The sequence below is a fragment of the Scatophagus argus genome, chromosome 4 (assembly GCF_020382885.2).
Source record: "Scatophagus argus isolate fScaArg1 chromosome 4, fScaArg1.pri, whole genome shotgun sequence".
Taxonomy (NCBI): Eukaryota; Metazoa; Chordata; class Actinopteri; family Scatophagidae; genus Scatophagus; species Scatophagus argus.
The window spans coordinates 23,817,634-23,844,033 of record NC_058496.1 but is presented as its reverse complement, the minus strand read 5'-3'; the positions used below and the strand labels follow the sequence as shown (position 1 = coordinate 23,844,033).

General features: G+C 38.8%; 1 protein-coding gene across 5 annotated transcripts in view; it reads right to left on the bottom strand.

The window, feature by feature from the left end:
• Positions 1–26,400, bottom strand: part of cfap299 (cilia and flagella associated protein 299) — a 67,324-nt gene that overhangs the window by 16,403 nt on the left and 24,521 nt on the right. For 4 of the 5 annotated variants that reach the window (XM_046385904.1, XM_046385905.1, XM_046385908.1 and 1 more), the window contains exon 4: positions 8,033–8,152. The exons of the other annotated variant lie outside the window; for it this stretch is intronic. In XM_046385904.1, the coding sequence (XP_046241860.1) occupies positions 8,033–8,152 (120 nt within the window). The remainder of the gene's footprint in view (positions 1–8,032; positions 8,153–26,400) is intronic. 5 annotated transcript variants of the gene reach the window in all.

The following is a 26,400-nucleotide window of genomic DNA, read 5'->3' as shown; positions in this document are numbered from 1 at the left end:
AAAGACCCATTCCAAAAGGGACCAGCAGACAATCAGCTTGGTCTTCACTAAACCAAGGGATAATTTGCCCAAAATAAGGTCAGCTTGAACAGAAAGAACACAATCACTTGCACCAACATGATGCTTTCATTTTTCCCACAAATGGCAGTTCACACTTTAAAACACAATTATAAAAACATTTTTTTATTCTGCACTGACTACGATGTAACATATGATTCAACCTGATAATGAGCTATTCAACTATTGACACAGAACCAAGATACAGGGTATTTTACTCACAAAAAAGGCTCAGAATATGAACACAACGGCCAAACATTAATTTAGAGTTTAAAACACTAGGCATGACTTGCAACATCCTGTTTGAAACAGGCTAGGGGCCTTTGTTGCATTTCTCGAATTTCCTGTCATCTTTCTACCATTCCTGTCTAATGAAAACATTTAGGAAAAATAAGATAAAGACCTACTGGGTGTGAGGGCGACACATTGGGTCTCCATAACCCAAACACAGTTTTTGGATTTGAATGCAATAAGTAAGAACAAAAAAGGCTCTGATTCTCCAATGCAAACAAAACACATAATCTAAAGGCAGTTTTCCGGCTGCTCATCAAAGCCCAGGTCTTTGATGAGCAGCCAGAAAACTTTGATGTGCGCTCAAACCAGACATAACCAGAAGAAAAAACGATGACAAATGCATTTGTCAATGAATTCAGACAACACAAATGAAAGGCAAATTGTCCAAATTCCCTCAGGGGCCAGCAAGACATAAAATGATCTTTTCATGTCAGTTTGATGGTTTAGATAACATGATGACAATGGATGGGAAGAACTCCAAACAGAGGACACACTCAGGTGTGAAGAGGTTGTTTTGTCTGCCAAAGATAAAGAGCTTCATTCTTTTTCCTCTTGTCTTGAGGAAAGGAGAACTCTTTTTATGTGTGATTTCTCTTGTTTACTCTGAGCATGAATGAGTCCCACTTGTCGGCCTACAGTAATGCAGTAAGTGGATCCAAGCGGACTACCTCAGCTAGTGATATCACATTTGTACTGTATAACTGCCTGGACATGGGCCATCTGTGGATCCCTTTACTATAAAGGTGCGAGATAACTAGCGCTCCAGAGCTCAGAAGAAAAGAGGGCTCCTTTCTCTTTGCCTCCTCTCAAACGTTTAAAACAGATGCTATCAGGTTCATAGCTGGCTAGAGACCTGGACCAGATACCCTATCTACTGGCTTCTGTCCCCCGGCAGCCAGCCTTGAAAAGTCATCATGAGGTGGACCGGGCAAGGCAAAAGAGGTGAGTAAAATTTGGGTATGGGCCATATAGATGATCAATAGGTCTGTCTGCTAAATGAGAAATGAGCCAGTACCCAATATTGCAGTATTCTAGATAATTTTAGCAAACATTACCCTGCTAAGTTACATAATGATTCAGGCCAAATGCTGACAGTACTTTTTGTAGGGCTTGGGGGCATTAAGGAAGAAAGTTACGATAAATTCCTGACAGTTGATCAGATAGTATCACAAATTGTTGATAGGAAGTGAGTGTTTCTGTGTAAACATTCCTTGGTGTGTGTTGTGTTTTTATTACTGGCACTGAGGGCGGGCCTGTTGTTGGTAGTGGCAGCTGATGTGGTGCAGACGTAGGTGTCAAAATCGACATCATTACTAAAGTCTAATTCAAAGGTCCTCTTGGGCTTCCTTTTACGTCTCAAATGGTCAGGCAAATGGTCTAACTTGTGCACTGGCCTGAACTGCCACCAGCCATGTCCAGCCCATGTGGCCATTGTCCTTCTGCTAAAGTATGAATACATCCTAGGCTCAGAGGACAGCTGCAGACACTTGGTGGCAATGTCTCGAAAAGGATGTTGAGCTAGTGAAGGTTAATGACATGTCAGATATCATCATCAGGGCCACTGTGGAGAAATGAATGATCGGATGTTGTATGGAGAATCACTGTTACTCTTTCATGCCATTCTATACTTACTAATCTCTTTACTTTGGATACACTTGTAACACTGTTCATGTTTACTCTTTGACAATTGTTTTTAATTGTTTTGATGTTTTTACTAATTTTGTAAACACTGTTTATAGGAACTGGTCAAAAGTACAACTGGTCTTTATTCCTTGGAGGGCGTTGCTTTTATTCTGTAGAATTGATGCTTATCCTGTGTGTAGATGATTTGTGTTCAAGTGTTCAACTACTCCGCAGAAAAAATGCATATTGTCAAAAGAAATAAAGTCTTTTCTCAAACAAAAAAGAGGGAGGGAGAGAGAAAGAGAAAATATGTAATTTTGATGCACAGAAGCGAGATTTTAGGGGTTTAATCACTGGGGGGAGAGGTTAAATTAAGCAATTAATTAATTTTGTTTCACTAACTCACCCTAGCCAAAGTTCATTCCATTCTCACACTCATTTATTTGCTGCAAACAACCAACGTGACTTTGGGGGGAGCTGGGGGACCTCCACCTTACACCATGGAAAACAAGTGGAGGCCTTACGTCACCTGCCAGCAATTACCAAGAACAGGTGCTGTGACCTCACAGGGCAGCAAGTGAGAGGCCCCGCTTTATGGCAAACATCAGGGTGGTTAGTGCCTGAGAAGCTGAGCAGTGCACAAGTCTCAGGTAGAGATTCTGGCTCTTTGTGATACTCAATATTCAGTTAGCTCCTCTTTGAAACTCTTGTTTTGTGTGCTAACAGTTGAAATTTCAGCTGGTTGGAAGGAAAACACCAGTGACCTTAAGATGAAGGTTACATAAACCAGTAAAGAACAGTAGACCAGGAGTTCTCTTTAAATCCATGATCCTTGCAGTTAATAAACAGAACAAAGCATCTGAAATCCTTGTGGGTATCCCGCCCTCAAAAAATCCACCATGAACATCTTTACGTGCTCAGAAACAAACTGTGAAACTTGAACAGTGTTGACAATCATAATTATTGTGGTCTGTGAAAACTGTGGAGGGATAACCTGCCTCTTGACAATAAGTAAAACCTACACAGATGTGAATTACTGCACAGACCTTTGGCTAATCTTTCAAAGCCCCACAGCTGAAAGAGAGGGATTTACAAATTCAAGTCAAACAGAAGCTGACAGCAGGCTGACACGTACTGTGCTCCTCCTTTGTGCTTTGACAATGTCCTACAGGTGGGGAAACAATGGCTAGACCACCTGACATCCTGTGCCACAAGAAGGGTCTGAATGTGTGTGTGACCGTAGGTGTTTGTTTGTGTGGTGTGTATGATACAGAAAGAAACGGCCACCACAGCTGGGTACTGAACCTCTACTCTGTTTTCAAGAAAAAAATGTCCTTGACACCAAGCAAAATGTTATCAAATTATCAAAAACTGGGATGAAGACAGGATAAGACAGAGACAAGACAAGATAATTCATAAGTCCCACAGTGGGGAAATTCAGCAAAATGAAATGTCTGGCCTGATTCATAGCCTTGCAAATATTTCTTAATCCAGTGTTCCTGTTTCACATTTTAGACTATTTTAAGTACTTGTAAGGTTAGACAATAATACTCTGAAAAGTCTGGTGTCTTTTGTTCTGAACGAATTTTGCAAAAATTATATTTGCTGTATTTTTCTAAAATGAAGATATATTTTTTTTAGAAAGTATTGTTTTGGCACTAGTACTAATAATGCAGTATCTTTTTGACCCTTGTGTCAAATGATGCTCTCACCCTACAACCCACTATTTCTAAGTTGGCTTTACTCATATTGTACTAACCTCTCTTAATTTTAATTTGATTAACATCCACATCTTGTTAATACCCAATAAATGATGTAATGTTGTCCAGCATAAATTGACAGCAACACAAATATATAATCCTCACGTTGGTAAAAGTGTGGGAACAGCAAATGTTTAGCATTTTTACTCAATAAATGACTAAAATACATTTGTCACATCTGTTGATTAATTTTCTGCCAATTGAATCATTTGATATATTGTTGAGTCATAGTATTATTTTATTATGTGTAGGTTTCATTGTTACTGGCAACTACAGACAACCTTTAAGCAACTTTTGGTATAATACAGCGAATGGAAATGTTTAGGTTATATATAGTAATATATACTACATATGGCCAGTCACAAATTGTCCGCCCATCATATATTACAGAGTGAGAACGTGAAGCAGAACCTGGAGGAAAGGCTGGCCGACTGCCTTATGTGGATAGATTTAGCTACACAAAGCTAGTCTGAGGAACATTTTAATCACCCCCTCACCTCCCATGACAACTAACATGTCTGCCGGCCCCCATGACCCCCTCTTCCCCCGATTCCCCAGCCCACCTCTGCCCACACTAGCCCTCCCGGTCCCTGGGAACAATCCTGCAGTGTCAGGGAGCTGTGCAGGTGTCTTGCGGTGTCAGCTGCCATACTGTTTATTATTGGTGGGCTCTGCTTCAGGAGGAATCCCGGGCCATCACTAACAACTGTGTAAATTTGTTGGGGTAAGGAAAACATGGCCTGTACTACAGGAATGTTTTTAGGTGGGAGCCCTTTTTCTGGCAGGCTTTACCCTTGTCCCCTTTCTGGATATCCCTTGAGGTGTGTGTGTGTGCGCGTGCTTATTCAGATCACCATTTGCCAAGTATAGCAACAACACTAGTTGCTTCTCCTTCAGTACTTCAAGCAAACAAACATGACACATAATATCTGACATCCATAAGACTAATGAGAAAGACTGAGACAAAACAACACAATAATTCAGAATCAAAAACAGCGTAACATCATTATATCACGTCGTAGAGACACCTACTTAAGTTCTTCTTTACCCTTTTTACATACAGAATTTCCCAATAGCGACATTTTTTCCTTTACCAATGTTTACAGCTTTGACACAGTGTGTATTGATGTGTGTTTCTGCGTGTGTGTGTTTTTCAGAGAGTTTGGGGAGGGGTTCAGGAGTAGGAAGAGGATGATTGCTTATTTGACTTGGAAGTGACTTCACACAGCCAGCTTGTGTAATAGGTACAACGGTAGAAAACATATGTGCTGAGGTGTGTTGCATCCTTGGGGATCTACCCGAATTACACATCCTGCAGGATATGTGATCCAGAGCCAGAGCTTACTCACTTAAGAGCTTGTAGGCAACAAACCAGGTTATCGCAGTCACTAACCTACATTAGCCAGCGCTAGCTGCTCTGACTTCACAGTGAATGTGAACACTGTCAAATGTAACACACTTTATCACCACAAACCATGAGAGAATAAATGTGTAATCCAGCACTCGTGCACATGTTCATGCAACCATCAGCACAAGATTTCAGGTTTCAAAAAATTCATTGATAATATATTGACCAAATTCATTTTACATACAAAATTCAACTTTTCAGTGGTCTTTGGTGAACAAACTATTGTTTTTCCAACTACCAATTGATATAATGGTCCATCTTAATGAGCAACGGCATTACTTCCAACCAGCCCTTTCAGAAAATTTAATGCTGCTGCTGATCAGTGCACACATTTTAAAAAGGCCCACATTGTAGTAATTCTGGAAATCAGCACCTGAATTCAGTTCATATCAGGCATGTACATTAAGTCATGGGCTGCACAGATACCACACATAAAAACACCTATTGTGTGCACTCACTCTTTGTAAAATATGTTGGAGTGTGTCTTTTGGATGCAGGGTTGTAAGTTGTTTGTACAGTGCTGTGAGTCACCATAATCTGTTTGCGCATACCCTCTCATCACAACCCTCCACATGGGCTGCTGATAGACTGCAGCCACTCTTCCCAGATGTCCCTACACTCTCTCCTGGAAAGTTCTGCTGCTTTTCCATTCGCTAAAAAGTCTAAATCCAAGTTTAATTTTAAAACAAGTCTATATCTTTGAAAATAAATAAAGAGTAAGGCGTTGATTGTTTCCAGCCTGGAAAGAGATGAACAAATTTCAGCTGTGCCCCACAGATTCAGTGGTCACTCTGACTTAAAATATTTGAGTGTTTACAGTGCAAACAGGATATTTTAAACCTTGTTGTTTCTGTCACTAAAACCAGCATGTCACTGAGATATCTCATCATCATGTCAAAGAAAAGAATTTCTTGAGCTTTGATCGTCATTGTCTTAACAGGCCTTATTGTGTGTGCATGCAATAAGGATGGAAATAATCAAAAGACATTTCTTTTCCTTTCGTTTATAATTACAGGGTGTGTCACTACACAGATGTCTTGGCACTGGATTCAAAAATGCACAAGTTAACTGTTCAAAAGGACTTCTTGCCCTACGCTGTGGTTTAATGTTATATCTGTATTCTGTTAAAGCCTGGCACAAAGGCTGGCCAGGCCACACAAAACGGTGCAAAGAAACTTTTTTCTTTATTTTAAGCAATGCTTTATTGCATTAGAATATCTACTTTTTTTGTTAAATTATTTATCCTTTGTAGCTCCCTTCTGTTGCAAATGTTGTTTCCCGTCTTGCTTGAGACCTGGATTGTAACAGTATGTATGAGTGTGTGTGGAAGAGTGTGTTATTGCATGCACTATGTAAGAGTTTGTTTTTTCTTTTTCTTTCCCATTTGTTTGTCATTTTCGGTCCTTGAAACCTTAAGAATTTCCTGATTTGTAAAATTCTGGAAGTTTAAGCATGCAAAGGACAGAATCTCAAATGTTGCTTGGAGGATATGTGACCTAAAGCCCACATTAGGTAACACTGAGTGCATTAGGTAATAATGCAACACTCAGTATATAGTATGTTTGGCTAAATTGCTAAATAATGGGTGACGCACGGCAAAAAAGTTACTAGTATATACTTAGTTCTTACTTAGATGTCACGTAAGCAAAAAAGGAGATTTGCGCATTTGTTTACCCCAAGTGCTCTCCATCTGCATCCATAAACAGACTGTATGGGTGTTTGTGCAAGAGATGGAATAAATAAATCCTGAAGCAGGTGTCCTCCTATTGGGCTTTCTAAACACCCAATGGTGGACAGCTACGCCCAGTGAGGTTAGCCATGAGGGCAGAACAACTGGGGCCAGATACCAAAGGGGAAGCGGCTTGGTCAATCAGTAAGGAAGGCAAGGCAGCTAGCTCAACCCTCGGCTGTGTTGGACTCTGTCTTTTTGGAGATCTCGCCAGTAAAGCCATCACCACAAAATAAGTGGCTTGAACCCACACACTTCAAATTACAGGGCACTTGGAAACAGAAAATGCTATCCTGCTTTTCGCAATTGGTGTTTTAGAAATTCTATTAAAACCTCCTTAGCTTGGCCCACGATGCAGGTTCGCTGTTTTTCTCTGACTGCATCAGCTCACGTTGGCTGAAGTGTGAATTGTGTTTTGTTTGGAGAATTTTCATTGTCCTCAAATTGATGCATTGCAAAAACAGGCCAATGTATTGTAGAGCAGTCATGACTTTATGAAATCATTGTAGTTTGACAGAAAAAGCACCAGTATGGTTTCTAATCTGGAAGTTGTGATTGTCTTTGGAAGACATGTTGGACTAGCCTATTAAGCTCTAGAACTCACTGCTCACTGGGAAAGACTAACACAGTCACACTATGCTCTTACTGTACCACTGCCAAAGCAACTTCCTGTTACAAAAAAAAAAAAAAAAAAAAACGCTGATAGGAACATGAAAACATGACCTGCACTGGTTTCCTAAAATCAACACTTCAAGTGGCTTAACAGCAACTCATTCTAAGCAAAACCAACTTAAATTTAGATTTTTCACAAAGAGTCGTTCAGATAATTTGTAATTCTACTTTTTTGTCATCTATACTAAAATATTACCCAAAACTCAAGCCTAAAAGACAGAAAAGCAGCAGGAGCAATAAATGTAGACCATTGATGACAGAACCAGCAGAGCGCTTTTGCAAGATTTGCATTGGAAGACCATCTGCTGAGCAGCTCAACAAGCCATGAATGAGTAAATCTTTTAAAAAGGCACCTTTTCTAGACCTGTTTGCTTTTACAACCAAAACAACTAACTTACAATGTCGTAACTCACTGCTTTGTGCTCAGTAAACTAATGGAATCACTCTAAAGTATGCAACCTGTTAAACAGAGTTAAAGGTTTGAAATACTTGGCAGGTGGCAGACATTTTCCTGGTCCTCACAACTGCAACTGATAAAGGCCTTCCACATATGGAGAATGAGCTGTCAGCCTGACAGGTGGCATCACTTACAGTGCTTAGTGCAGAGTCCTGTAACAGAAAAGGGGTAAAGTTTCTGCTCCTTGGAAGAGAAAAAAATCCTGGCCCTACAGTAAATTAGTCGCATGCCTGAATTCAGCAAGGAATTACGGGTTGAGAATAGAAGGCGAGTCCGGCACATGTGGTCAAAACACAAATCAGTCAAACGCCATCTCAGCTACGGATTTCAGACACCAAAGTGACCAAGCAAGGCATATCTTTTCCCTCCCCTCCACTCCTACAATCATTTTCTGCATTCCACTGGCTTTAAAATTACCAGTGGGAAGAAGAATACAAGTTTAGCCTGAAATATATGTGAAAGCTGTGCAACACAGTTGCTTGTCCATTGGTGAGTTTGTGAAAGCTTGTCTAAAAAAATGAAAAACCAGGATTGTGGTGTCAATAACTTTGTGGGCACTTTAATCCTTTCGGCTACATTTCCTGTCCTGTTTAGGGACCATGTCTTTTATTTTAATGCTTAAGCCTGAGGACCGGTGTATTGCAGCAATTGTCCACATGCACAAGCTCTTCGGGAAAATCACTAAGATTTACTTGTGTTAAAGATGACATTCTGTGATGAAGATATGAAGAAACTTTTTTCAGGTTTCCAAGCTCAAAATAACATACATCAGATTGATGAGTTATGTCTGGCATCTATGTGACACTAGTGTATTACAATGTGGAATATGACAGCTTATTTCAGGAAAAAAAAAAAACTCTGTTTACTTATATGATTACTTTGAAAAGATACGGGACTACGATTTGCTTCCCATTGACTCAATGATATGCTGAGTTTGATATCTTTAGAGTGCAGATGGGAGGCACAAAACTACAATAAGACCTGAAGTATAACATTAGTTGAGGGTGACCTTATTTATCATCTTGAACTGCAGCAACAAGGCTTACTTGATGGTTCTATTTATACTTTAAAGCCATTGCAACTTCATGACGATAGAAAGCTTCAATCTTGGCTGCCAATGTCAATCGACATTGAGAAACCTTTTGAAGAAATCATCTTCTAATCGTGACCTTGTTTCTGGGTTATCTTCCTCCATGGGTGGGAGGGCACCTAGATAAACAAGAAAACCTCAAGACCTTAATGTCAGGCACTTATGGATATCTAATGTGTCTTATCCAGCAGAAATGCTAACTGTGAACCCTTCAAACTGTTTCTTAATCCATGTAAAAAATTGCATATATAGTCCTATTTTATTTATTTTAATCATAGTTTATTCTGAATTTAACTGATGGTGTATATATATGTGTAGCATGAAGGGTAATGTAAACTTTAAATCTGTTGTGCAACCCAGTGTTGTAGGACAAGAAATAAATACCTTGATCCTCAATGTTCTTTATCTTTAATCAGTTATTCCAAATGATCTCTTGTCCTCTTTAAGAGTATAACAGGACAAGTGGAGCTGCGGGAATATCATGCACTTTCTTGAACAGAAATGTTTTCATCTTCCAAAGTACAAAGGATGAACACATAACTAAACATTAAAGTGCTTACACATAGAGATCTGCTTGTGCAGGTGTGTGGAACTGGTAACAGTTTGTGTGATTTGTAAAGCAAGCATTTATTAAGATCTGAGTCCCTGAGAATATGTTCGTGAATGCCTGACATAAAAGTCTTGAGGTTTTCGTGTCTTTGTTTTTCAGTGGGGAGCCGCTCAGAATCTAAGCTACTGTGTTTTCTTGGGGGAACAAAGGCGAGTCCTTGAGGTAATCGTAGCTGTGTTAGGGATTTTTATTTCTCATACATCTGCGTGAAAAGGGGGCACGCAAACAATGTTACCATCTGTGGTAGATGCCATATCATCTGTGACAACTGATCCAACACTGTTGAAGAACGAGGTTGTTTTTACTGAAAATGCTACAAAAGTAACACAGTGAAGTTAAGACTGTCAATCATCACTTCAGTGGGTCGTCTGAAGAAACAATTTCCTATACAGGTCTAGTTCCTAAATATTTATGTACAATGGAATATCAAAAGATCAGGATTTAAAATTCAAACTATGGTTGACCTTTTGTACTTAGTATGTAAGAAAATACTGTAAATACACCTGTTTCTAATAATATGGAACGATATAAGAGTGTATCAAACTACAATTTTGGAACGCCACCGTCTTTTAAACAAAGAAAGCAAACTGTTTTTACAAAATGTGATAGTTTTTTGAAATGATTGTTTTCATTATTATTTTAGTTCCTGGAGCTAGGTCAAATGTTTACTTTAATATTTTAAATCTTTGCAGGAATGATTTGCTTCCCACTTTCTTTGTACAATACATATAGGGGTGTCAAGCATCAAACGGATTTAGTATGTATTTTTCAGTGTGAACACTATCAACTCAAAATCAGGTCTGAATTAGTTTATTACTTTATTTTGAAAGTGGGTCATCTTCAGTGGCTGCATCTATACAACTGATGTAACGCAGCATCATGTCTGATGCTAAACTGCACATCACAGACATCCTGCAAGTCACTTGCCTGGAAACAGAAAGAAATTCATCTTGGTGGGTCTGAATACTTGTCATTGTCACCCTGGAGACAAATCATTATAATGTGGTTCAAATTATCATACGGAGTTACCCACAGTACAGCTATGCAAAAATTACACAGTACCAATCATTCTAAAGTGGGCACGAACAAGGCTGCCACAAACAACTTTATTTTTGAGTGCACTCCCTTCCTGTTATTTGAGGCGGATGTTTTAACAGATTTTTGAGTGGAGGCAAATACATGTTACATTGGTCAGCTGCAGCTGCAGCTCCTGCAGCTCAACAGATACAGCAGTGCCCCGAGCTCACAAAGTTCCAACTTTAGGCACAGACGTTGGCTACAAAAACCGCATGACGATGAGCCTGCAGTAGTAAACACATTCATTCCGACACTTACTGGAATTTAAAGAGCGACCAGCACCTTCAGAATCAGAATCAGGATTCCTTTATTTATCCCTGAGGGGAAATTTTTTCTCCATAGGGATGCCTGGAATCTGAGGAGCTGCAGCTTACAGATTTCTTGTCAATGTGGGTGCTACATACAGTGTGCTGACATGAGCTCAATACAACAGAAAAACTGGACATTTTTGTAAAAGGTATTCTCAAATCCACTCATAACACACGCAAATGCATAAATCAGTAGTCTTCAAGGAGACATAGGATTAAGAAGAATTCCTGAATAGTGGAGAGGAAGCAGCTGTGTTTTTCACTTGTTATACTGCTGTGCATGTGAAACTAGATTGAGTTAGCCAATAGCACAGCGTTTCTTTGAAAAACATGGAAAAATGAAAACTCTTGTAATGAATGTGTTTAAAAAATAATTTTTGCAGTCAATCTAGACTGTAGAAAGTGAAAACTCAATTAACCCAGTCAAACCATTTCACTGCATGCAGAATGCGTGTCATAGATAGATAGATAATACACAATAATAACACGTACAGATATTACCCTTGTCCATATGTCCAGTGTGCTTTTTCTGGTCCTTCTGCAACTCTGTACTGCAACTGTAGTCAATGCGCCCTGTGCTGTATGTTCTGAGTATAGGTACATTTGGGTTAAAACATAACTGACATTGTAAGTGTGAAACAAGCATAAAAGAAATGCCCATGGATTCTTTATCATCAACAAAATGCAGTGTGTTAATTTCTGCCACACTTTGTGCCCTTTTGTCCAAACATGTGCAGGATGTTGAAAGGCCACATTACTAAAGGCCATGACCAACCACATAAAGCTGTAAAAATGACTGGATCTCAAAGTCATTTCCTCAACATCTTTCATCCCCTGATACAGGAAGCCACACAGTAAATGCTTAGAAAGGTTCATCTTGATACTGTTCACCACAATCCAAACACCATGTTTTAATTCAGAATCTCAGAATCACATGTGAGGCACCGATTTTGTGGGAAAACCCAATATCTGAAGGAAAAAATGTACGTGGGTTTCAGAGGACACATGACTGTCTATACTTTCTGCAGGTGAAGAGAGAGAAAGCGAGAGTCAGCAGCAACATGCACCAGGAGAACTGGTCTTACCAAACAGAGAGAGAGAACTCAATACTATACACTGTGTAATAGATTTTGTGCTAAAAGTTACAATTCACATCATTAGATCAATGATATGAATTGTTCTAACGATTCTAATGTATGAGTTTTAACTTTAGTTGTTTCTAATATTATAAAACATTAAACTGAACTTGCCTACTTGTACTCTAAATTTTATAACCTTGCAAGCAATTAAAGAAGCTTTTAAAATATTTATTGAAAATACTTATTCTTCTTTCCACTTTATTTTTTTTATGTTAGACATCTTGGAAGGAAATGAAGCAGTTAAGAGTTCAACTGAAACCCTAAACATATGATTTCACTTTGTCTAAAAATGCAAAAGAAATACATTTTCTCCTTTACTTGGGATATACAAGGAAAAGGAGTAAGAAACAAACTCAACAAAATAAATGATGACTTTACGTTAATTTAGATTTAGATGTAGATTTGAGTTCCTTGTACAAGTACTGTCTCTCTGTGCTGTATTTACTGTGTATAACGGGTTTGGTGGTAGAAGTAGACTATGTGCAGTACGTGCTGTACCCACAGTTTTTGTACATTAATATGCACCGACAGCATATTGGACGTAACAAAATATTGTGTGACTTTAAAATGATTATGAATACACATCGGATGAAACAGATGAGTTAGACATTTTTGCTCCAGCATACAAATTCTCCCCCCATGAACTCCATTTACTCCTTGTTCCCACTTTTCATGTTTTAGCCTAAACTGTCAATCCTCTGACAAAAAACAGACTTCAAAGTCACTGGGTGGGGCACAATTTCCTCCTAAAATGTTTGGAGATTAGTCTGATCTTAGCAAGTCTACCAAAACGTAATTTGCAGACATAAAACAATTACCTTCCTGTTCAAAGCAAGTATGCCATGTATTATTACAAAATGTCTTCTGAGACATTTGAACATTTTACGTCTCCAGGATCCCCATTTGAAATGTTAACATTTGCGGTGTGTGTCTGTCACAGCAGGCCTCTCTTTGAGGATTTGAAGTGAACAAGCACTTTTCTAATTGTCAGCTCTTGCTCCCACTGCACATTAATCTGGGCAGCGCAGCCAGGGATTAGCTCTGAACAGAGGGGAAGCCCCTGCCCTTCGATCTCACATGGATCACAAATACACACACATGCACGTGCACACACACACGCACACAGGCACACAACTGCATGTGTACAAGAGAGTACAAACACACATTCACATACATACACACACCATATTGACTCCAGTCCATGAGCTAATGAGAACCAGCTTTTCTTACCACACACTGCATGTGACATGATGGAGTTCCACTATATTAAGTCTGTTAACATTTAAGAATATAACAAAGTCAAGCCAGGAACCACCGGCATGCTTAAGGCAGCATGGTGGCCTCATGGTTACAGCAACCACCTTGTAACTAAAAAGGTCACAGGCGTGATCCCTGCAAGGGCCCATATGTCCATCAAATTCAATTGAAGCCAAACCCTGTCATTCACTGTAACAGGCTCTACATGTCAGCTGAACGCTAAATGTGAAAATGATATGCTTCAGGATTGGGACAGGGCCTTTGTAATAAAAATAAAGCTTTAAAATTCATTGATCAGCACTTCTGTTCTTCACTTAAGTTCATATGAAATTGATTGTGAGTCAAGCTAGCTTTACTTTATAGCTATCCCTTTTACATGTCTGCAACACAGAACTGAACACATTTTGGATGGTAAGGTTGTGTTTTGGCACCATTTTGGGTTTTAAGGCTGTTATATTTTTAAATTTATGGCAGATCACTTGACTACTTGCATGTGAATGGACTGCTCATAGAGATGAACCCAGAGAGAATTTTCACCTGACTCTGAACTGCTCTGTTTCCCTCAGCTCAATGGATCCTAATGGTGTCATTCAACCACCCAGCAAAAAGTCATTTATTGACATATTGGTTAACATAGTGGACTAAGCAGCTAAAGAGTCAGATATTTCCCTCAGGAATTGGTGGCAAGCAAAACAATGGTTCACATTCATCAGGTAGACAGAAACATGACTCCAAATAATGCCTATGTTGTTTAGTAACTGCTGGATGCATAAACAGGGTAACTACAAAGGTGATAATATCTCAGTGTTTCATTTGCAGATAGTCTCTGTGGCCAAAAAATAGCGATTGCCAATTAATCAATATTTAACTGATACACTAATTATTTTATGTTACCTATTGGCTTTTAACCTTGCTTGAAGCGAAATATTGACTTCATTTTCAGACTCTGGTCAGAATGAATGAGGCTGGGTTAGGCTTATCTTGGATTTAACTGAGCTAGGCTGGGCTGCTGCATAGTTAGATCAAATAATTCCAAGACTTAGATTTAGTAAATGAATTAAGAATAGAAATAATTATGACTGACAGGGATGGAGTTAGTGGCTCTGAGTGCTAACTAGGTGGACATTACTTTAATATGACATCAGCAAACAACATCTCACTCTTATACCTCGATTTCAAGGGGCAAGGAAAATAAAAGATCTTACACTGCTTGCTTTGTCAGGACGCTCTCAGATGTTCAAAGGTTTTTTTTTTATTTTCCTCATAAATTTTAATTTATCTGTGGATAACCAACACCAGATGTAAATGTAGGAAACAGGTTGAATCTATTGTATCGGTTAGCGAGAAGGAGGTTTGAGCTATGATTCAGCATGAAAACACAGGTGTATTTTCACATAAAAACGCACTGAAGGTTGATTGTGACCACATTGTCTGAACTTTGCTCTTGGCCCCTCTTTATACAAGATCAGTATAATTTTTGTCTGTTTTGAAAACCATAAGAAGGCTTTTCACCACTACACTCATTAATATAAAAAACTTGCCTAGTCCAACTTCAAATAGAGCTTTTGCAGCTGTATAAAGAATTATATGCCTATGAACTGAAACTAACACACATAACCGCTGTAATAGCCCCTGCTTATGGCATAATGATGAGTTGTTCTGTGATTGCTGTTTACCCTGCTTAAAATAACTTATTAAACAGGTGCAGCGTTATCAGAGCCTTGTATTTGTGAACACACTCCCAGGCAGACAAAGCCACAGGTGGAAGGCTTTGAAAGAGAAAGTGTACATAGCACAATCAGTCCTTTAGACGGACAAATGACTGCTGGGGCATGGGCTGGGCAGAGCTTAAGCTAAATGTTTACACTAAATTCAATTACTTTTGTTCATGGAATCAGTATTGAAAGTGTTTGTTAAAGGCAGATTCCAATAGAACATTAATAAGTTGACGATGAGAACAATGCACAACATGATTCAGTCTGGAACTGAGCGACTGGGTCGGTTTTCTAATGGCTCACATACATCAAAATCTGCAATCTTCAAATATCAAGATTTGCAGACAAACCTTGTAATTAAGTGTTCTCTCATTTTGGAAAAATTATTACAAAGGGAGTGACAGTGTGACCAAACTTGGTACAGGCATTAATATGGTCTTATATTACCACTTTCTGTCGGCAGGATGGTGGAGATAACTCAGTCTCCTAATTATATCTGCATCCATCTTTCCTCTAAAAAATGTGGTAAGATTTTATTGGTGGCTAAATGCAGATAATAATTTAGGTGGTCAAACACTAACAAATGAAAGACCTGTGAGAGATTGATATTCCCCTTGGAAATTAAAGGTTGGGCAGACAGAAATAAACACAGCAGCAGAAGGTTATGATTAGGCCTTTGAAGATACAGATAGGTTTAGGATAACGAAAACTATGTTTAGAAAACTACATGTGCCAATGTAAGAGATTTGCCTATAGAAAACTGCAGTACTGTACTTCAGTTCAATTTGAGTGACTGAGCTACACACAGTCCTCTCAAGTGCTGTAAATGCTTAAGAATGTTCAGATTATACATCAGCATGGCTGATGACCAAAGATCAAATGGTTCACCTACAGCAAGTCCTCTAAAATAAATGATAGAAAGCATTGTTTTTGACTGCCCTCCAAAGTGTTTTCTGATCAAAATCACTGCAAATAACCATTAGAAATATGATTAATGTGGCAGCTAACTGATCTGCCATGTGGTTAGGGTATGGTTATATTTAGGGAAAAAATGATTAAGGTTGAAGAAATATCATAGTTTACTTTGTTAAGGACTTGGTTAATAGGGAATCATTTTTGTGATTAAAAGAACATCATCTCGATAACAGATAGGAAGAGAACCCTGTCATGGTTAAAAGAAGCTGATATTAATAAGAGATGTAATGGGAATGCTAGTTTTCCACATCACTTTGTTGAACCATCTATCCACCCCAAGTTCTCCAGAACTTTTATGGTTTCGCACACTGTGCTTTATTTATTCATTTTAAACTTTGCTGGGTTGATTTTTAATGTCATTTAGTTTTACTATTTGTCATTTGTTTTTCCTGATACCTGGTGTCTTTCTAATGAAAGACACCAGCATTGGCTGTAATCATTACATTCTTGATTATGTTTTTTTAATAACATTCTTGTCTTAGTAGCAAAGGCAGAAGTAGTGTGACACTCTTTTACTGGGACAAAACATATGACAAAGCCTGCACACATTTACAGCTGAAATGTACTATAGACTGCAAGTCAATGCATGAATCATCACTGAGTGCTGGCTCATGTTAGCCTTGCAAAGCAAAGCTAATTTGACTTGCGTTGCTGCTTGCAGAGACTTTGCCCAAATTTTAGTGGTGTTCCACTGGCAGTCGGCTGAAATCTGGCTAATTATTACCACTATGGAAACAAAATAATGTGTTGTTTTTGAAATTCAGGTAAGGTTTTCTGTTGTACATCTTAAACACACCAATGTGTACTGTGTCTGCACAGTGTGACAGATGTCTGCACTTGGGATTAGGAAGTAAACTCTCACAATCTTCACTCAATGTACTTACTAACTTTGTTGTTTATGTCCATTTTCTCAGAATCAAAAATCATCATACATAATAAATCATACATAATACAGAAGCATTCCAGTGGCCTGTTCCTTTAAAAAAACGTTAAGCCACAGAGTAACATCAGTAAGTGTAATCAATGCAATCGTGTCCTGGTAGTAAAGCCACAATAACGCAAAGCCTCAGTTTCAGCTAATCTGAAAGTATGCTGAGTGTCCTTATGTGAGGAACAATGAGGGTGTGTGGTGGGAAGAGGAGGAAATCTTACACATACCAAGCAGGCCGTGCAAAATTAACTGAAGTGTGTTTTTAAGAGTGGGAGGGACCCAAAATAAATCTTGAAAGACCTGACTATCATGCTCCTTGTCTGACTCTTATCCAAGTTTAGCCACGCACACAACTAGAGGTTAATTCTTTTGACCTGAGACAAACTCTCTCCACGTTATTAGGCATTTCTACCGTTGACAGAAGCTTTCAAAGCCTGTTCGTTACAGACCAAACATGTCAGAGAGAGTACCAAGAATGCCAACCATCTCAATGAGGTAGCAGCGTCCTGTTTGGTGGTCGAGATGAGTGAAATGTTCACAGGACTTTGAGTAACAATGAGAGGCAATGGCTCATTTTCTGCTAATGTACGTCTTATGAAGCCACAATGACCCAATCATAATGCAAAAATTCTAAAACTTAATATATATCCAGAGTCGTTTTTTGTATATTTACATTAAAATTTAACAGACATTTTCCAAAGCAAGTACTGATATGTTTTTTTTCTCTCACAGTTAACAAGGAAATATATATTGTATGTAATAATTTGACCAAACATATATAACAAAATGGATATTTAGTATATCCAGCAAGTCAAATACATAATATTTGTTTGGATAGTCAAGCAAATCAGATGTAGCAAAACTATGGAAATCAGTTTTAATGTGTGCATTTCAGAAACTTTATTTCCATTGTGTTATTTGAGTGTGTTGAAATTGAGCAATTTAAACACAGGTTCTGACTGCTGTATCTGAATTTGTGAACACCAATGCGGATATATAGTTAAAATAAAGTCTGAAATTTTGCCATTTAAGGCATTTAGACCACATAAGTTCACAGAAAACCATTTCAGTGCCTTTAATTCAGTTGTATTCAAGTGTTCTGTTACAATAACCTTTCACACTTCACACAGGTATTCAGATGCTTAGATTCACATCTCTGACATCTGTAACACAATGTGAATTCTAACTTTCAATGGTTGAAAAAATATTGACAGTTGTTTTCTATGAAAATAATCTGTATGTTGTCTCAAATAGTTTTAATATTTGGTTTGTGCTTTCAAAATGTATATATATCAAGATATAAACTTTTTTTTTTTTTTTTGCAAACCCACCTGGCTACCTATGTTAGCCAAAAACAAGCTGTGGAAACACCAGTAACATAATATTTTGGGTGTGTCAAATGGTACTTTTGGAAAAGCTTTACAAAAAAAAAAAATCAGACAAAAATCTTTTCACCTTCATGAAGCACAAACAATACATTACACCAATGAAATACAATATGATTATTACATAATGTGAAAAAACTACATCCAGCATGCTACAGCTCAAACTCTTGTCCATTCAGTTCTATTCTTTCTTGAAATTGCCTGCAGTCAGCCACTGAAAGCTGCCCAGTACAAACCAGTCTTCTACCACTTGACACTGGGATGTACTGGAGCAGCTGGATTTATAGGTACCTTGCTCAAGGGCACCTTGGTACTAATTAAAAGGTGCCCTTGAGTCGTAGCCATTCACTTCGGCCACATAGATCGTTTTCAGCCTTTTGCAGGATTTAATACTGCTGATCTCATGGTCACAAGTACGCAGCTAAGCTACTGCTGTAGTTATTCCTCAGCACCTTTTTATGCAAGGGTCTGTGTTTATTCAGACAGGTGGTTATTAGTTATGTTTACTCTGAGCTAAGGTTAAAACGTTACATGCCTGGATTAACTCTCTTAACACAGGCTTAAGTTCCAGAGAAATTGTTAGGACCTCAGAACCTAAATCAATCAGTGCTTAGAAATTAAGATGACTTGTTTATCCTGTGAATGGTAAAGACTGAGGTGAAAGCTGTAAATTTAAACATTCAAAGCACATGATACCTACAGCTGAAATTTTATGGTTGAAAATGTTCACAAATATGTTTCAATTTTAATAGAAGCATAGTTTCAAAGCATAATCTCCACATTTCTTTGACCATAATTCACCATAATTCCAGCATTTTCTTCAGATTTAATGCGATGCGATTACTGATGCTCCACCAATTTATTAAACAATGGGTTATAGGCAAGGGGTACGTTTTTAGCTACTGTGGCATAAGTAGAGCACTTAAGAGTACATTGTTCACAAATGTGCCGTTTCAAACACTCATGAGACCAAATGTAGGCTGTTACGTATCTGATCTTACATTTAAAGATATAAATTCCAAGCAAATGTGTCTGTGTTTGCCCTAAAAGGTATCATACACTTTTTTCATTTTTTTTTTCAAATTCATACAAAATGTTCATTACAAAGCACAGTTTTGGGGTCCACCAACTCCTGAGAGAATAGGAAGTAATTGGTGCCAGCCAGATAGCTCTTGTAATATTCGTGTGTCTACTGAATGAAAGAAGTTAAGAAGCAATTACAGGTGATTTTTTTTTTTTTTTACATCTTATTAACAAATTACAACAAACAGCAGTCAAATAATTTAGATTTTGTCAGGTGTGTTGAACTGACATAGCTAATGTTCAGAGACAATAGGGTCAAGTGCCACAGAGCTCCTTACCCCAACAGCTGTGCAGCTTAAAAGATGGCTGTACTGCAGTGACCACAACACTGACACAAAACAGAGCACCTCCTCCTCCTCCTCCCTGTAATTTGAAAGTTATTTTACAAACCATTATCGTAAATTTCTCTTGGCAAGCTCTTTCTTTAGTATCAGTTTATGATCCGTCAGTCGGCCCTAAGGGGGAAGGAAAAGGAGGTGGGTGAACTTACTCTATGTGGATTAAGTGGCAGCTCAATGTGTCATGGGAAAGAAAACATGCCCCCTGCGGTCGGCCTGTTTAAGGTATCCTTTCAAAAGGCTATCGTCTCTCTTTAATGCCAACATCACAGGCTGGTCTGGCCCTTAGCTAGTCGCCAACAGGAAGTCTCTGCTAATCCTGGTCTTCCCTAATGACGGAGAGGAATTCTCCATATTCCCATTGTCTTCTAGGCTGCACTTCCTCTAAGTCTTCAATTGCATTGTTTGGGCTATGATTTTCTTCAATAACTATGAACCGGAACAATTAGGATTTCTTAAATATGTACTCATTGCAAAGGGTGATGACTCTAAATATGAAGCTGAAATGATAAATTCATTTAGTTTTGCCACTTGCTCTGGTTTTTGACTAAAATGTGGCAATTTCTATGGTGTTCTTTCACTTTAGTAAAAGCTGTACTTGTAATCAAATAGGTGTGCTCATCCCCATGTTGCAGTTTTCTGTGGATTTTTCACAATTTAAGTCTTATTTTTCATGCACACTGGGATTTTTTCAGCTGTTCAGCCCTTGTGGTTTTAGCTGCTCATGCTAAGTCACCAGTTTTTCAGTTTATTCCAAACAAACCTCTTCTGCTGTCACTACAAGATCATTTCCAGTATACGAAAGTTTGTTTGCTTTTTTATCTTCAGAGAAGCAAGTGTAAGCTTTCCAAAGATTGGTGTTGCTTGAATCTCCATTGTTTTAAACAATCAGTCTTTGACTCTTGATTGAAATTTAACTGTATGATAACTTAAATCTGTGCAGAAGAAGAGTTGTACCACTGCCTGTTGTGCTCTGAATGCTGATCCACAGATTAAAGCCAAGCCTGTCATGGGTATAGTCCAGTCCAGCTCAGCTCCTATCAGCATTATTCCAAAGCACTCAGGCATGGCATCTGCCAAGAGGCCTGCAGCAGGGTTTGGCCTCATCACCAGGAACACATCCAAGTCAAATATTGTTGCCCTCGCACATTGTGGGGCAGCACCCTGTCACAGCTCCTCTTTAACCAGGAGGTGATGTTTGTGACTGCATACCGAAAATTAATGGCACCATTTCCGTACAGGATGAAAAAAAAAAAGACGTGGGAGGTACAGCATACCACACACATTCATGCATTTGGATGTAGTAGTGAGCAGGGGAAGGTGGGGTCAGGGTTCTCCGCTTTTTTCTTTTTCTACATCACAACTTGACCAGTGTGTTATCAGCAGCAGAGGTACGTCCGACACCATGCTTCAGAAAAGTAGGATCAAAGTGGATGACATAAGCCAGCAGAGCCTTCAGAGGAACAAGATAAATGTACAGGGCAGAGTCTTTATCAAAGGCTCGCCTGTTTTAAGATCCTGATTAAAGCTTGCAGAGCTCCCCCTCCCCCCCTTCCCAGTGGAAATAGGTGTTCAAACATGATTCTGTTTTAGTTGGCCTTCAGCTCTACTAAGAAGCTCCCCCTTTGGGCTTGCCATGAGACTCCTGCAATCGCTGGCTGTCACACTGCAGCACAAGGAATTCACAGTGTTTTTACTGTGTTTCTCAAACCATGAAATGCACTTCAGTTCAGCCCTGCAAGAGGAAAGGAATAATAGAGAGTGTGATTTTGTTTGATCTCTGCTCTCTGTGGCTCGGAAATAACTAAAAAGGGGGCTTGTGGTTTAAGATAACTCTAACACTGTCCAAAGCAATAAGAGCCACGTTACATGTCTGGTAGTTTAAACATGTTCCATCATCCTTTTCTCCCCTTTCCTGGTCTCTGTTGGCTGATATCAGACCATTAAAGCAAGATGAGCTGATAATTTTTTCTTTACATTTATTTATTTATTTTTGTCATTGAGGATGAGATAAATGGGGGGGGGAGTTACATATTACTACATGGGACATACTATCAGCTGAGCCAGATGGTGGCTGGAAACGTGCAGCTGATAAATAAAGTCGAGCTGGAAGTACTGCAAGGGCACACAACTGAAAACGACTAAGAGGGCAGGATGGAAAGTAAAAACCAGCCCTCAGCTAAATACTGGGCAATTCCGTCTGTGGTTTGGAGGTTTATCTACAGTACCAGCCACTTTGGTAAGTAACTAAAGAAAATAGTTAAAGCAACAGGTGAGTTCTGGGCAGCCACTGTGGTATCTGTGGCCAAATGTTAGTCTGGATACATGTGTGTGTGATTTGGAATGGAGACAGAAAATGTGCTGTAGTAAGGTCCTGTAATAAACATTAATTTAGTAATTTTTGAGACCAGTGGTTTCTGTCCTGGACTTAAAAGAGATTTCAAAATCAAAGGCGAGCAGTGGTGGATACATTCTTTCTAGGATTTTCTTATGACACGTGGGTTTTTTAAAGTCATTTTTTTTTTTTGTGGTTCAGTCTAAGTACTGATGCTAATATCCAAGTTTTTTTTTTCTCTATTTACTTCAACTAAATTGATGTTACGACAACTAGAAAATGTAGCACTTCCTGTTTGAGGAAGTTTTCCATGTTTAGAACAACTTGTAAACAAAACATAAAAGCATCTGGCCATGTGTTATTAATACAGTTTACCAAAATAATGGAGAGCAAAGTGGAGAGAAATTAGACAACAGCTTTCTGTCCTGAGTGCCACACAGACACAAATGTAGTTACCATTGAATTCAGCCTGGTATTGCCAAGTTTGAGATCTGACCCAAGGCTTTTATTTTTCAGTCCATCTAATAAATTTTCAACTTGTCATGTTCCCTCTTCCATTTTGACACTACATCTGCTTTCAAAAGAGAGAGAAGAAGAAATTTCTTAATAAATTACATTTGAAAACAACCAAACCTGGCTATTCTGGTAGGCTCATATGAAAAACACAATTACAGAATAACAAAAATTGGATTAAATGAAAAGCAAAAAACGACTGATGTCTGACTATCAGTGCTCTAAGAGTCTGCATGAAAATATTGCAACCTTGATGAGCAGCTCAGCAAATGTACACATTTCAAATCTTTGGAGCTAACTGTCTGACACAAGATAAACACTTTACATACTGTTCTTCTGAAAAATATGGGAGTGCACATTTTCACTTTTGTTTGTCTTCTAACAAAGCACATTAAGGCAAAATCAGCTTCAACACCTAGTATTACACCTAGTATGTGATATATGGTAGAGTTAGATATTCTTGACATGACACATGGGCTTTGTATCATTTTACATAAGCTGCAGACAAATAGTGCTTATTCTTTCTCATTTTATCATGTCTTTGGAAAAGCCGCTGCATAATAAATGTGTATGGCTTTTAGTTGATTTTCTTTTTCCTCATTACACTAATAAAAACTAGATGAAAGATGAAAGTGACATATTTTGTCATTGGAGGGAACTCACTCCAACGAAATTCGTGCTCTGCATTTAACCCACCCAAGTGACGTGCACACACACACAGCAAACCCGGGGCAGCGGGCGACCGCATGCAGCGCCCGGGGAGCAGTGGGGGTTAGGTACCTTGCTCAAGGGTACCTCAGCCATGGACACCGGTACGGGGAATCGAACCAGCGATCCACCGGTTACGGGTCCGACACCCTAACCGCTGATCCATGACTGCCCCAGAATATCCTCCAAAAAGCTGGTATTAACCAAATGCCACTGGAAGGCAAATGAGATACCACCAAAAGGAGGCGACCGCTGTCTTAGCCAAAAGGCCGAGAAGCGATTATGTCCTGTTTTCTTTTCTTATTTGTTTTTCTTTTTGTGCGCTCTTTTTTCTTTACATGCCTAATTTTGGTTCCCTTTAAGTGTATGTTTTATATGAGTAGGTACAGTATTTGCATGACATATAAGAACAAGTTAACTTAATCTTTTTCCTACCTTAACAGCAGGTAGATCTAAATCCAAATCCTTTGTATTTGTTAATATACTTCAAGAAAACATCTGTATTTCTCACTCGCAAGAACCTCATACATGTGCTAATATGCATTACAATGACATGGAAATATGCTGAGAATTCAGCCCGTCTAGATTTTAGAAGCTTGAAAGTTAAACCATGAGCTCAGATCTTAGGCATGTCAGTGGGACTGCGTGTAGGAAACAGAGAGACATACTGACACTGACCTGATGAGAAACTGTCCATCAACAACAGCTGGTCTCTCAGGATACTAATCAAAAACACAAACTCCTGGACTTGGTCTTAGATGGCAGGGAGGGATGAGATTGTTATTGGGCCAAAGACAAGGTGAGAAGGTATGCCTCTGGAAGACATGTGCACTGCTCTAAGTAGGAGAGATGCCGTCCAGTATTTACTCAGGTGGAATAATACACAGCCAAAGCAGTGCAGTGTGTAGTGATAAAACAAAGAAGATTCTGAGGAATGTGCTCCATATGTTCCTAAGAGCAGTGAAGCATTACCTGAATTCCCAGATTGGGTATCAGTGTTTAGACCATAAATTGATTCCTTCATCATGCATGGGACTACCTTATTAGCCAAAATGATAACTTAGTGAACTTTGATAGTGCTTAAAGAATATACCAAAGCCACTGCATACCTAAGGTCAAGGAGTTTGCACGCCATGACTAAAATTTTCATCCTTGAGGAGAAAGGGAACCAAAGGAAACATTTCACAGGCTGACAACTGGAGAGCCAGAACAGCTTCAAGAACAACTGTAGGAGGCTGGTAAGACAGTTAGATATATACCTACAGACTGGAAGCCCACATTACTTTGATCCAGCTGATCCTGTGCAGCACCCGACAAACATGAAATCATCATCTTTAAAATGGTGTTGTAAAACAGACCTTTCTTTTTTGAATAGATTTAAATTAATCCCATTTAGGACTCCAGATCAGTTGATCAATTGTCTTCTTTCCTCCTTTAGATCAGTTATATATATATATATATATATACATATATATCCTCTTTGTTAAAATTCATACAGTAGTTACAGATTGCTTAAAAGATAAGTCTCACAGACACTGCACCTGTAGCCTCAGATGAGTTTCACAAGTTAGGTTCAGACTGTGAGCAACCCTTGGCTTCCCTCCCTGATAGCAGGCCAACAAGAAGATGTGTCCAGACACAAACTGGAACAGTCTAATCACTGTTTTGGAGGAAAATTCAAAAGGATGATGTAAGAAAGATGGGCCGCAGAAGAAATGTAAACAAAGGCAGCAATGTGCAACTGCATTTACTGCATCAATAAAAAGATATTATTTCTTATTTAGGTTGTGGACCTATGAATGAATCTGAAGAATAAATTTATAGACTGAGGGCATCCATATATAACAGAGGTTTGTGCATTTACATCCATTACTGTTGATTTAAGGGTATTTTAGTGCCTATGTTTCAGGGTGTAGCATGTTTATTACAGGATCTGCTACAAAAGTGTTGATTTTGAGCCTATAACACCCCCTGTACATGGCAGGTGCACATTCCTCCAGGGACAAGCCAGAAACCTTTAGGTAGTATTTAACACAGATGTTCGATCCTCCCTAACATATAACAAGCACATGCACCCTGTGTCTTCCTAATACATGCATGGGAGTTGGAGTAAAAACACTCAAAGGTTCATGAGACCATGAAAAGTGCAAATGAAAGGAATGCAAAAGATAATATGGCTGTAAATAACGATGGATTACAGCAACGGATGATTTCAACCTCACACTGTTGAATATCTCAAAGTGAAGCCTGTGACCTTGATACGTCAAAGGAAAATATTCAGGCCAAACCGAACTCTGCAAAGTAGTTTTGACAAGGGATTGCATATTACAGGCTTTCTCCTACATTCAAGTTTTTAAAATCACTAAACATGTATTAGCAGCCCTGTTCAGATGAAAGTCATGTCTATACTGATTAAAATGTCTTTGTATGACTGTGACAAAACTCTCCCCTGCAAATAGTGTGTGTTGGATGATTTATGAATGTCACATAAAGCCTGCTTATCTTTGAGCTATTTCTTGTACTAAAGAGCCGCCTCCCATGATTTGGCAACTCTTATGTCCTCTAACAAGTCCTGTATTAAGATTCCCTCTTTGACTGTAGATTTGTGAACTTGTGTCAAATAGGACACACTTTTAAAATAACTTGTAGGATGCCTTTGAAGGGCTTTCTTCACATTTGGGGATGGAGTCCAGCAAATAAACTTCAGCACTGCTTTAGAGTTGGAGTAAATGCATGTTCAAAGTACTTTTGGGAGTGTCCTGGAACGGTGTCAGTCATGACTGGTCAAGTAATTAAATCCTTGCATCACAACAAGAACAAATACAACAAGAATAATTATATTACGCTTCTGCATCTGTATGGGCATTGCACCTGTGGGTGTTGCAGGTGTCTCAGGAACTCAAGAAACTGAGTTCCTCATACACGAAAACCTACTG